At 43.9% G+C, this 13,929-nt stretch overlaps 1 protein-coding gene across 1 annotated transcript in view; it reads left to right on the forward strand.

The window, feature by feature from the left end:
• The first annotated feature begins 208 nt into the window (after positions 1 to 208).
• Positions 209 to 13,929, forward strand: part of CD81 (CD81 molecule) — a 71,845-nt gene continuing 58,124 nt past the window's right edge. The window contains exon 1 of the mRNA XM_033928473.1: positions 209 to 373. Coding sequence (XP_033784364.1) covers positions 308 to 373 — 66 coding nt within the window. The 5' untranslated portion in view covers positions 209 to 307. The remainder of the gene's footprint in view (positions 374 to 13,929) is intronic.

Raw genomic sequence — 13,929 nt, forward strand, 5'->3', positions numbered from 1 at the left:
CCATACTGCTTCGGGAAGCGAGTGCAAAAGCAGGGCACCCCCCACCCCCCCCCCCAAATCTGCATTCTGAAGCGGGGTAACTGCATATTCAAATCGGTTCCTCTCCTGTGACTGCAGTGTGTTTGCACTTCTAATTTTAGTAGCTCTCTGGGGTGGGGGGGAGACTGAGGAAGGCAGCGTCTCCTTTAAGAGCTTGTGTGGGCGGGGGGGAAGAAGGAGGAGAGGGGGAGCTGGGGTGAAGCGGGTCGTCTCCAAGCGCTGCACAGAGAAGATTTTGCTCTCGCCTTTGCTCTTGGAAGTTCCAATCATGGGAGTGGAAGGTTGCACCAAATGTATCAAATACATGCTCTTCGTCTTTAACTTCATCTTCTGGGTGAGTGTGGCTGTTCCTGGCGGAGTGGGGAGTTGTTGTTGGAGGAGGGAAGAAGGAGAAGCGTTGGGCTGGTGGGAGAGAGACAGACATGGCGATTTCTCTCTCTTCTCCCCCTTCCCCCCCCCCCCCCCATCCCTATTGGGTTTTTTTTTCTGAACTAAAGCGCCGTCGATGGAAAGAAAATCCTGATTTTTAAAGGCAAGTCGGGAAGGAAGGCTGCCTGCAAAAAGAAAATGGTTGCGCAGGAAAGGAGAGGGATCTTGGGTGCCTTGTTGGGGGGGGGGGGGGGGGTCCATAGAGGAAGGGGCGATTTCCTTTGAAGTTAGGCAACCACCTGTAAGCAGAATCGTTGGCCCCGCTCCCGAGCTCTGGGACCTCTCGTCTTCTGGATCGGGGCTCGGTTGGCGAGGGCTGTCCGGATACTTGCGCGTTTTGAAAGCGCGCGCGCGGACTTTGCGTGCGATTTTCAGCGCAGGCTCTGATTTCGAGACCACGCTTTTTCTTTTTTAGTTCCGAAACTTTATATATTCGGAGGGGAATCAAAAAGTTTACAGCTTCTGAAAGCTGGGGTAGGGGAGATTTAAGTGAATTTTCAGCCGTCGAGCTTGGGATGTAAACTTCTTTAAATATGATGATGTCTCCGTTTTAGAGAGAAATGGCCGAAGACTTTGCAAATTGCAGTGTTTGAAGCTTTCCCAGGCTTTTTTTTTTTCTCCAGCGCCCCCTCCGTTTTGGTATTTTGCAGGGACCACACCCCACCTAGAAGCCTTTTGCCCTCTTTCTGTGCCTTTTGTAAGCTGAACTTTTGAGGGTTTGTTTTTTAAAAGTTCCTAATGAAATTCGTTTTTGTTATCCAAGTAATGGCAGAAGATTGTCTCTCTGATTGATTTCCCCCTCCCCAATTGCTTGAGACAGAATGTTTGTGTTTGAAATTTTAAGTTGGTACATATTTAACAAAACAGGATGCAGATCAGTAATGAAAATATATAATATTTTGCATGGACTAGTTCTAATATATACATTCTCGTCCCCAAATATGTTGGCAAATGTCAAATAAAGGCCTAAGATCTTGGTCTTGCAACTGCTAACCCTTGCCAAAGAGAGGGGTCAGGGTAAAAGACGGATGTCTCAAATTCTGCGCATTCCACCTTAAAGCTGCCAGAGATTTGCAAGATTCTCTCAATGGAAATAATTTGGGTCTGTGGGATTCAGCTGCCTTTTCTTGCTGGACCTGAGTGGGATCTTTTTTTTTTTAATTATTATTACAGTATTTCCTTTTTGCCAACAGTTTATCTAAGCATCAATCCCTGGTGGTTATTAATGTGGAAACTGGCTTCCTCAGTTCTCATCACAGAGAAGAAAAGTGAGCTAGATCTTATCCTTTCCATTGGGAGGATCTGGTGACTTCTTAAAGATGGAAAGAGTTGGTAAAACCTGGATCCTATTTCCCCTAAAGAAATACAGTATTCCTATTTTCTTGATGTTTTAAAATATAGAAACTCTTCTGATTTGGACTTGAGAGTGTAGTTAAGTGTTTCCTCAACTTGTCCTGAGGGCTCCCCAGCCAATAAAGTTTTCAGAATATCCACAATGAATATTGAACTGCCTGGGGAGAACTATTGGTTTAGTTAAGGGCATCGATTAGCAAGAATTATCATCAATATGAGTGTGTCTGTCTCTGTAGACCAGGGGTGTCAAAGTCCCTCCTGGAGGGCCGCGATCCAGTCGGATTTTCAGGATGTCCCCAATGAATATGCATGAGATCTATTTGCATGCACTGCTTTCATTATGGCTAGACACACCTGAATGGGTTCATGGACAAAATCGCGCTGACAACTGAGCGCAAGGTTGACAGCGCGCCGAAGAAAAGCACTATTTTAAAGGGTTCTGACGGGGGGTGTTGGTGGAGAACCCCCCCACTTTACTTAACAGACATTGCGCTGGCGTTGTGGGGGGTTGTAACCTAACCCCCCACAATGCCAGCGCGATGTCTGTTAAGTAAAATAGGGGGGGGTCCCCACCAACACCCCCGTCGGAACCCTTTAAAATAGTGCTTTTCTTCGGCGCGCTGTCAACCTTGCGCTCAGTTGTCAGCGCGCCCTTGTCTCGCGCGATTTTCTCCATGAACCCATTCAGGTGTGTCTAGCCATAATTGGATCTTCAATTCATCAAATTATATCCTGCTACTTCCATCCAAAATGTTTTGTAAAACACACGTGGGGAATCTCAGAACGTCACCCTGTCAAATACAGTACAGTATGGCAGCACTCTTCACTGGTTCACCCAATCGTGCATTTACTTTCTTAATCTATATTTTTTCTTTTTTACTACTTGGCAATTTAATAAATTATCTTGAAATTTCTCTTCATATGTCATAATTGCTTAATCAATCAATATTTCTGTTTAGTTCATTTTAATTTATTTCAAGCCGTTTAGTTCCCATTAAAGTCTAAGCTACTTAGCTTGTCAAATGTCGCTGTTACACTGAACCCCACCAATGCGTTTCGCTTCAGGACGGGGAAAGTGCCATAACTGTAACATCAGACAATAGAAAATCCTCATTCTAAGGCAGGGGTGTCAAAGTCCCTCCTGGAGGGCCGCAATCCAGTTGGGTTTTCAGGATTTCCCCAATGAATATGCATGAGATCTATTTGCATGCACTGCTTTCATTGTATGCTAATAGGTCTCATGCATATTCATTGGAGAAATCCTGAAAACCCGACTGGATTGCGGCCGTCGAGGAGGAGCTTAGACACCCCTGCTCTAAGGTAATAATAAACTCAATAAAAATATCTGTAAACCCCCCCCCCCAAAAAAAAAAAATAAAAAAAAGGAAACCTTACCAACTACATTCCTTCCACTCAATCGTTAATGAAGCACCCAGCCAGTAAATAAAAATAGCCCCGGCGTTTCCTTCCTGCATGATATACCCCCACTGACGTCATCCACAGGATACCCAATCACAGCCAACCTCGGGATTTCAAGAAAATAAAGCTGATTGAAAATGCAATGTCTTAAGCTTACTTAGACAACTCCTCTTCATCAAAACAACCCCAGAAAAAAACTCATTCGGCAAGTGTCATCCAGTCGCTAGTCTCGTTTAACCCTAAAGGTTGCATATGCATACTTGGTAATTCAAACATCCAGCCAGCGTAGTTCTTTGAAATTTAAAGTCCGGTCAGTGTTCCCACCCATTCTTGACAGAATCTATTACAGTCTGCCCAGCACTGGCTTTATTTCCCATCTAAATATCTTCCATTCTCTTTCCATATAGAACCCCCTTTGTATTTATCTCACATTACTGTCTTTATCTCTACTTCCTCATTGTGGGGAGGGCATTCCAGGGATCCACTACACTTTCTGTGAAAATGTACTTCCTGATATTACTCCTGGGTTCATCCCCATTCTGTATCCTCGGTTCAAGCTTGTGCTCTGTAGGAAGGACAGTAGGATCAGTGAAAGAATGTACAGTACTGGTTATCCCAGGGCTAAGGATTGCTGCGCAGGCTGCCATGTTTTCTTGGTGTCCCTGTGTTGTGGAATAAACTGCTACGAATGATGCATTACAGATTGGGACCTGGGTTGGGGGGATGGCTTAGGAAAAATTTGAAGACCCACCTGTTTGTAAAAGGGATGGAGGTGGTGGTATGCTGTTGGAACTGATTTTAATGTATGTAGATTAAAAAAAAAAAAAAAAAATTGGGGATGGAATGGGCATGCTTTGTAATCTTCTCTCCCCAGACATGTTTGAACAGGATAAATATCGAGCAAACAACCTTGTTTCATAGTCTAATAAACTCTCTTCCCCCCTGGAGAATAGTGGCGTTAACATTTAAAAAATTGTGTAGAATTGCGTTTGCTCCTTTTGAAGTCCTTGCAGAAAGTATCTCCATGGTTTGGAAAAATCTGACTGGTTTTCTTCATCTTGAAAGCAGCCACACCATCTGGATCTTGTTTAGTTTTGCAAGAACTTTTTATTTGTCGGTGCTTGACTTGAAATGATACCTTGACTTTTCTGAAGATTAGTAACGGGGGAAATTCTATAGGATGAAGACTTGGGGGTTTTAAACAAATATTTTGATAGCGTGCTTGTATTGACTCCCTGAGGATATCAACAGTTAATCCCTTTCTGCACTGCAGCCCCAGAACGTTGGGCTCTCTATTCTTTAAGCAAATCTTATTTAATGCCAAACTTTAGAGTAGTGATACTTGAATGTGAGAAGGAACTGCTGAGCTACAGCTGATCTATATATGCAAAAGGAAATGGAACTTAGTTTATTTGCTTGTATAGAATTGTGGCTCTTGCTAAAGTCCACCCTTTACCAGTGCACTTAAACCTGCCTCGGGGAACTGGGAGGAGTAAATTCAGCTACTTAGCCTGCAGAGCTGTGATCAAAAATGGCTGCCATAAGTTCTCGTGAGACTGCAGTATAGGAAAACGCTCCTGTCCTGCTTTACCGCTCAGACCAAACAACAAAAGGGAAAACCAGCAAGGTCTGCAGTAAATAATACGAAACATAGAAAAGACTGCAGACAGACGTACAATGATGCAGGCGAAATTTATTATATCAAATAATTGAGTGCAGTTAATGTTACAGCCTTAAAACAAACCAAGGGACCCGACATGGTCTGTGTTTCGGTAAACATGCCTTCATCAGGGGTCCCAAGTCAATAAGGTATCAATTGAAACCGCAAAAAAAAACAAAACACTTTAGCCTGTGCGCAAACAATTTCCAAAAAACCGTCTATGTATAAACTCCTAAGACCACCAGGCTTTAAAAGTAAGTTATGGAGAGGTCTGGGAGGTGGGGGTGATTCAGAGTCAGCCCTAATTTTTTTTTTGTGAATTGTTGTTCGCGAGGGAGCTACGCCCATAACCTTCCATGAATATGGTGGGGGAGTGTATAAAAGAAAATTATGCCCGATTATTTTACCATTTTCTTCCTCTTCTGGACTTCAACTTTGCAAGTGGTACATAAAAAGAGTATTTCTGTTCACTAAGGGGTCATTGTACTAAGGCGTGTACGCTAAACCGGTGGCCCCCCCAACCCTGTCCTGGAGGACCACCAGGCCAGTCGGGTTTTCAGACTAGCCCTAATGAATATGCATGGAGCAGATTTGCATGCCTGTCACTTCCATTATATGCAAATCTCTCTCGTGCATATTCATTAGGGCTAGCCTGAAAACCTATGGGCTGCATGTCACAGCACAGAGTGATGCTTTATCACACCTTAATAAGTGTATCAGAATTTTCACAAGATATGATTGAGTCAATAAAATCCTGAATGGAGTAGAAATGGCAAAATGAGTCCGATTGTTTCTTTCAAAAAGTGCAAAGGATAGGGGGTACGCCATGCAGTTTCATAATAACATTTAAAACAAATAGGAAAAAATCCATTTTCAGTTGGCTTATAATTTAATCTCTGGAATTTATTGCTAGAGCAAATGGTAAAAGCAGTTAATGTAGCTGGGTTTAAAAAAATAGTGGACAAATTCTTGGAGGAAAAGTCCATAACTGCTTATCCATGAGATTGACTAGCCACTGTTGGAAGCAGGATACTGTTAGTCTGACTCGATACAGCAACTTCTATGTTCTTATGTAGTCCTACTTTCAAGATTTGAAGCTGAGGTTTTTATATCCTCTGAGTTATTTGGTCTTTTGGGGGAGAGGGTTGTCTTTTTCTCTTTGTTCAGCATGCATTGGTTAATTTTGCACATAAAAACAGATCACTAAATTTGCCAAATAACCTGCCTTACTAAATTAGGATAAAAGGACCTCGGAAATCTCATAGCGCCTTTTTACTATCTATCTGATTGGCGGATAGGAAACAGAGAGTAGGGGTAGATGGACAATACTCAGACTGGAAAAGCGTCATGAGTGGAGTGCTGCAGGGTGCGGTGCTTGGACCCGTGCTCTTCAACATATTTATAAGCGCCCTGGAAATTGGTACGACGAGCGAGGTGATTAAATTTGCAGACGATACCAAGTTATTCAGAGTAGTGAAGACACAGAAGGATTGCGAAGACCTGCAACGTGACATAAACACGCTCGAGAAATGGGCTGCGACATGGCAAATGCGGTTTAACGTGGATAAGTGTAAAGTGATGTATGTCGGTAACAAAAATCTTATACATGAATACAGGATGTTGGGACGGTACTCAGAGAGACCCCCCAGGAAAGAGACTTGGGAGTACTAGTCGGTAAGTCAATGAAGCCGTCCGCGCAATGCGCGGTGGCAGCAAAAAGGGTGATCAGAATTCTAGGAATGATTAAGAAGGGGATCACAAACAGATCGGATAAGGTTATCATTCCGCTGTACCAGGCCATGGTACACCTCCACCTGGAATACTACATCCAGCACAGTACTACTTGAAAGGGTCCAGAGAAGAGTGACTAAAATGGTTATGGGGCTGGAGGAGTTGCAGTACAGTGAGAGATTGGAGAAACTGGGCCTCTTCTCCCTAGAAAAGAGGAGACAGAGGGGACATCATCAAAACATTCATCCAAGAAAGGGAGAACGAGAGGGCACGCTCTAAAGTTAAAAGAGGATGGATTCCATACAAACGTAAGGAAGTTCTTCTTCACCCAGAGAATGGTGGAAAACTGGAAAGCTCTTCCGGAGGCTGTTATAGGGGAAAACGCCCTCCAGGGATTCAAGACAGTTAGACAAGTTCCTGCTGAACCAGAACGTACACAGGTAAGGCTAGTCTCAGTTAGGGCTCTGGTCTTTGACCTAAGGGCTGCTGCGTGAGCGGACTGCCGGGCATGATGGACCACTGGTCTGTCCCAGCAGCGGCAATTCTTATGTTCTTATTGGTAAAGCTATGAGTTTAAAAAAAAAAAAAGGAAGCAGATGATTGTGTTGTGAACAGTGAAAGGTTGCATTTTTCTCTGATGCAGCAATAGCAAAATTGGAAGCCAACTTGCAGTAAATATGAGTTATACTTCTTTTGAACTATGAGTTAAAAACATGTGTTGGAAAAAAGTCCTCTATCTTTAGGAACTTTGATTACTAACATCCAAAATGGTGAAATTCCAAAATTGAATAGCATACTTTCAATTTTTGGCACAAAATTCCATGGGGTGGAACAGATGTAGAAAGTGGAATTCAGTGTCCAGTATTTTCTCCTTTTTTATTTTTTTTTCCTCTCATTTCCATTTAGAACCACTGTTGAGATCCAGCACTATAAGCATTCATTTGCAGCTACCTAGGAATTGATTCTCTATTTAATCCCATCCCACTTCCCGGTTCGCTTAATCCATCAATGGTACTGAAGCACTAGAGCTTTCTAGAACTCCATATCAAGGGCTCTAAATCTGACTCCCCAGGTGATGACCTTGAGGACTCTTCCTAGAGCTGTGAATACTGCTTTTGCCACCTGACTTTTTAAAACTTAAAACATGGGTATACTGCCGTTAAACTGTCAGGTCAATTTACAAAAATAGGCTTCCAAAATGGGACAAACACAAATGTTAAAATGTAAACAACACAAGAAACCAGATAAGACACAAATGGAGGGAGTGTGCCTAAAACAACAAAAGCAACCTGAGTGACAACACATTTAGAAATCGGACTATACAAGGAGGGAGGTGAGAAAAAACAAAGTCAGTCGAAGATCTTTTGAGGGGGGGAGAAAGAGCCAGAGGCAGGATTGAGATCTTCCCTGTCACATGCCTGACACCCACAGAAATACACAGAATAGATACCGTTCTGTCTCCAATAGAAAATTGGATGACAAATAGGAACAGCCTTACTGGGTCAGACCAATGGTCCATCAAGCCCAGTAGCCCATTCTCTTGGTGGCCAATCCAGGCCACTAGTCCTGGCCAAAACCCCAAGGTGTAGCAATATTCCATGCTACTGATACAGGGCAACCAGTGGTTTCCCTCATGTCTTTCTCAATAACAGTCTATGGACTTTTCCTCCAGGAACTTGTCCAAACCTTTCTTAAAACCAGCTACGCTATCTGCTCTTACCACATCCTCTAGCAATGCATTCCAGAGCTTAACCACTTCAAATTAAAACTAAACACTGAGAACAAAAATTCTTCACATCCAGCAATTCTTCAATAAACTCCATAATCCTAAGGGGAACCAAGTTCTCTATCTCCTCCATAATCAGAATCTGGTGCGTGCATCTAGACAAGACAGCTGTCCATGTCTGCCCAAGTCAACCGTGTCGCATTCAAAGGTTAACATACTCTGGAAACTCAGATCCTTCAGAAAATACTTCGACCAAGCGCCTTTCAAACACTCGTCCTAAGCATCCTAGATTACTGCAACATCATCTGCCTAGTAGGACTATGGAAACACTTCCGGAAACTAGGCGTCATCCAAAACACCCCAGTGAGGCTCATATTCAACTTGAAAAAAATTCAGTCACATCACACCTTTCTACCTAAAACTTCATTGGTTGAAAATTGAGATCCGAGTACTTTTCAAATTCGGATGTCTCTTCTGCAAAGCTCTATACCAGTGGTATCCAACCTTTTGGCTTCCCTGGGCCGCATTGGCCAAAATAAAATGTTTCTGGGGCCGTACAAATGCTGCAGCAAGACAGAGGAGGGAGCCGGCAAGACGGTAAACACCCGGGGGCAGCAGAGGAAAACATTGCATCGCCCTTGACCGGGGCCGCACAAAATACTTCACGGGGCTGCAAGTTGGACACCCCTGCTCTATACGGTCTACTGCGTAACTACCTCACCAATTAGTTCACATTCGCCGGACCTGGATGATCTACTCAACCTCAATCATTCTTTGCCTTCCCTTTAATTAAAGGAAGCACTCGTAAGAGATTCATCCACCGACTCCTACCCTACTAAGCAGCCTCCAAAGATCCTGAATAGAGCCATCTGGTCAGAACATCAACCTCTACATGCACTTCAGAAAGCTCCTAAAACACTCCTCTTCCCCAAGCAGGATGATCTGCCTTAAATTTTCCATGAAAAGACTCCCAACCCACTGACTCTTTATTCCACATTGTTGCTCTAAAACGATGAACATTCCTACCTATTTATCTCTCTCCTTATAAAACCCTGCTTAACCTCCCTCTATGCAATCTATACAATTTTCAGTCCGTTCTCCATCGCTGTAGGTCGCTGATTTTCCTTAGTCATTTTTCCTGTAAACCACCTCAAACCGAAAGGCTTTCATGATATAAATAAAGATTTATGTTCTCTATCTTTGAATGCTACCAGTAATGGGGAGTCAGTGTTGATTTTTAACAAAGGGATGAAGTCTAAGGGGTATGTGTAGATCCTGTAATGAGCTTCATAGCAGTGTTTTTTTGCATCGGTTGCATTCGATGAAGGGCCAACCTGTTTGCTGTGATTCAGGCACAACTTGGGGACAGCAGAGCAATCAAGTTGATCTTGCCGACAACGAACTGTAATGCTAGCTTGGTGAACAGAATACAGAAAGATTCTGTATAAAGGAAATGGATCATTTCCAAGCTATGAATGACGCGCTGAGTGTGAGCCAAGATTCACCACTATAGTCAAAGTCAAAGCACGTGAAATACAAGGAATGCATTTTACTCCCTGAAATGTTTTGCTGTATTTATAGACTAGGTGTGATGAAAGGGGCAATATAATCTTTATTAAACAGCGCACACACTGCCCCAATCTGTGAGCAGGGAGTTTAAATGATATGAATTAAGCTCGCACAAGAGCAGCAAGATTGGAGGGGAAAAAACAGATTCGGAAACTTGGAACAGAACTTTAGAATTAAAGAACATTGCAGCCTATATCACTGACTTAATTTGCTGTCATTTTCAGGTTGTTGGCTTCCCCCCACCACCCACCCCCAAACTGTCTTGAGTAGAAACAGATTGTGAGATCCCAGGGGACAGGGAAAGCGTGGTATATGAAAGAGAACATCAAAACAATTTTGTCGTTTAAGTAACCCCACTCTCACCCCTCCCCCATTGCCACTTTTTAATCTGGGCATTGTTCTCTCAGTAAATCTAGCTATGTGATACCCATATACTCACGCTGATCTAGCTAATATGCCAAGAGAACCATGGGAGTACATAGAACACCACAGCCGTTCAGATAGCGGCTCTGCATGGGGAAGGAGCATAGGAAGATGGCTCCTGCCCCGGTTCACTGCTGGACCACCAGGTCTTATGGCAGGCCCGGTGGAGGCCTGCAAGGCATTGGGGACCGGGCAGGAGGGGGGGGATAGATGGCAGCGTACTTGAATATACCCACCCTTCTCCCCCCCCCCTCCCCCGTGCTCTATGCATGATCTTATTTTTTTTAGGGAATACAAATCGGAACATCCCTGATGTTCCATATTGGGAATTTCTTATTCCCCTCACTCCTCACAGGGGGTAGAGAACCCTCTGTCCTCTTCCAATTAGGTACACCACCTTGCACCCCTTCACACCCTCACATACCCATCTGTACTCCCTTCTCCCCTTTTCCGTTAGGAATATTTTTCCCTGTTCCCCTTTTTCCCATCAGAGCCCACCTTTTCTCATCCCCAGGCATCCTCAGTCTCTACCTTCCTCATTAAATCTTCCTTGTATTTATTCAATTTTCTCCCAGGGGAGCTCTCATGAATTTATTTAGGTACTCAAGCATTTTCCCTGTCTGTCCCGGCAGGCTCACAATCTATCTAGTCACAAGGAGCAGCCTGGGTTTGGACCTACAACCTCAGGGTGATGAGGCTGGAGCTTTAGCCACTAAACCACTGTAGAAATCAAATTATAGTAAAAGTGAGCCAAGTAAAGGCAATGAAGCCATTGTGATATCACCGATGAGGTTGGCTCTTAGGCATTGGTGGACTGAGGCATTATGATGTCACAATACCAGCTCTGGTTATCAGAGGCTGAAATCTTTCACACTATTTATTCAATTTTCTATACCGTTCTTCCAGGGAAGCTCAGAACAATTTACATGGATTTATTCAGGTACTGAAGCATTTTCCCCCCTCCCCCCCTGTCCTGGCAGACTCGCAATTGATCTAATGTAACTGGGGCAATGGGGGGATTAAGTGACTTGCCCAGGATCACAAGGAGCAGCATGGGTTTGAGCCCACAACCTCAGGGTGCTGAGGCTGTAGCTTTAACTACTCTGCCACTCTCTCCCCCTTTCCACCAAGACCACCTGCTCCATACCAAGGATCCCCTCACTCCCCACACATGGATCCCTTAAGTATTCCCTCTTTCCTCCTCGATTTTCTTCCCACGGATGCTGTGTTCGAGATACAGGCCAGCAGCTCCCCTGCTTTGGGCCCCTGCCGCCAGGCATTCCAGCTCGAGGGAAGAGAGCCCAGGAGGAATTGCTGAACACATGTCCCAGTGCAAAACAGCTGCTTTCTCTCATCTCCGTGGTTGAGAGGGGTCTCTGTAGACGGGCAAGCTCAGCTGAAACTCTTCACATGCTGCTCACTGTCTCTCCTGTTGCTGACCAGCACATGCAGAAGCAGGCTCTCTGGCTCTCAGCTCACACCAGTCACTTCTGCATATTTCTGCTGTATTCAGCTGCACAGCCTGTCTCCTGGATTTCAGAATTCTGTCTACTTACTCTTCCTTGTTTCAGATCTTTCTTGGCCTAGAAGCCCCACAGTCAGTTGGGTTTTCAGAATATCTGCAATATTCGGGAGGGGAACATCGCATATGTTTTCAGTGCATCTAGATCCCGAAACCCTGGCTAGCTGTGGGGTATCCAGTACAGATGTGGGAACTCCTGTGGTGTCTGGCGTCTGGCCCTTGCATGCAAGTAACTCAATTTTATCTGATTTTGAATAAAATTAAGCATTTTCAGGTAGGAACTAGAATGTTAAGAACATAAGCAGTGCCTCTGCCGGGTCAGACCAGAGGTCTATCCCGCCCAGCAGTCCGCCCCTGCGGTGGCCCAACAGGTCATGACCTGCCTTAATCACCAGAAGGGGCCCCCTTGCCCCCTAGGTTTCTCATCGAAGTCCTATCTTCCCATCAATGTCCTAACCCTCCGGCCTTGCACCTGCACGACCTGGTGAGCTGTCTATACTTATGCAACACCCCAGCACCTCCCTCAGTATCCCACGATTCCCTTTTCCCTCAGGAATCTGTCCAATCCCTGTTTGAATCCCTGTACTGTACTCTGCCGGATCACTTCCTCCGGGAGCGCATTCCATTTGTCCACGACCCTTTGGGTGAAGAAAAACTTCCTTGCATTTGATTTGAACCTATCTCCCTTCAGTTTCTCTGAGTGCCCCCTCGTACCTGTCGTCCCTTTTAGTCTGAAGAACCTGTCCCTGTCCACCCTCTCTATGCCCCTAAGTATTTTGAAGGTCTCTATCATATACCCCCCTTAGCCTCCTCTTTAACTCTTACAGTACAGATTCCCATCAAGAATTGTGATATCAAAAAACCCTAATGTACAGGATACTATAAATAATATTTTTGTGCACCGGTTTTGAATTCTGTAATAGCTATTTGAATTTGTTTTGATCGTTACAATGTTAGTACAGTAGTAAATGATGAACTCTGGTTATTGTATTAATAAATTCTGTTTAACAGTTTCTAAGTTTAAAAAAACAAATTGTGATAACCTGACCGGCTAGCAGCTTACTGTATATACTTGAATATAAATTGATTCGAAAATAAGTCGAGATCCCCATTTTCCCCCCCAAAAAGGAGGAAAAATGGTTGACTCAAATATAAGACAGGGGCTTAATATTCAAGTGCCATGCACCCAGTGTCTCCTCCCTCACGTCCTCCCCTGCCAGGTTATGCATTCCCTACCAGGCTCTAAACCAAGCCCTCTTCCATGCCAGGCTCTTTACCCTGTCCCACCAAAAAGAGCCAACCTCATCAGTGATGTCACAATGGCATGATTGTCCTGTACTCCCCTCTTCCCTCCATCCCAGCCAGCAGATTAGCCCTTCTCCTTAACTGAAACCACCTAGTGGTAGGCTGAGACAAGAGGGATCCTTCTCGCTTCCTGTCCCAGTTACCACCCTTGCTTCCTCGTTTACCTTTTCCCTGGTGGTCCAGCGGTGTATCCCGCGCTGAACCCCTCCTGCCGATTTCAAAGCTAGTAGCCAGCGGTGCACCCTGGCCGGCATGCAGGAGCGAGCTTTTCATGGTCCCGAGCCGGCCCTGCACCACTTTTTGATACGCTGCCGCCAGTTCTCGCGGCTCTCGCTCAAAAAGCAAGGTAGATTTGATTTAAATCACTAGTCAGAAAGATTTTATATGAAATAATCCTTTTCTTGCTGGTATAATATTTACAACTAGATAAAAGGTTTCTTTTACTTTAAAAAAAAAAAACAACAACAACTTTTCAGATTAATTTTACAGTTATATCAAAAAATTACTTTTTTAGTTATACTATTAGTTCACCTCACAATTTCATAATTCTTTATGTATTTCTATTTCCAGTTTAATAGGTTAAGCATTCATATTTGGACAACTTTTTTTCTGCTGTACTTTTTACTGAAAAGAGAAAAATAGTCATTATTTTAATAACAAATTAAATAGTTTTAGTTAACCAAAACAATAATATTATAGCGTAGGTATTCTTGTATTTGCTTAAACATGTTAACTGATGTGGTTAAACATAAT

The sequence above is a fragment of the Geotrypetes seraphini genome, chromosome 19 (assembly GCF_902459505.1).
Source record: "Geotrypetes seraphini chromosome 19, aGeoSer1.1, whole genome shotgun sequence".
NCBI lineage: Eukaryota > Metazoa > Chordata > Amphibia > Gymnophiona > Dermophiidae > Geotrypetes > Geotrypetes seraphini.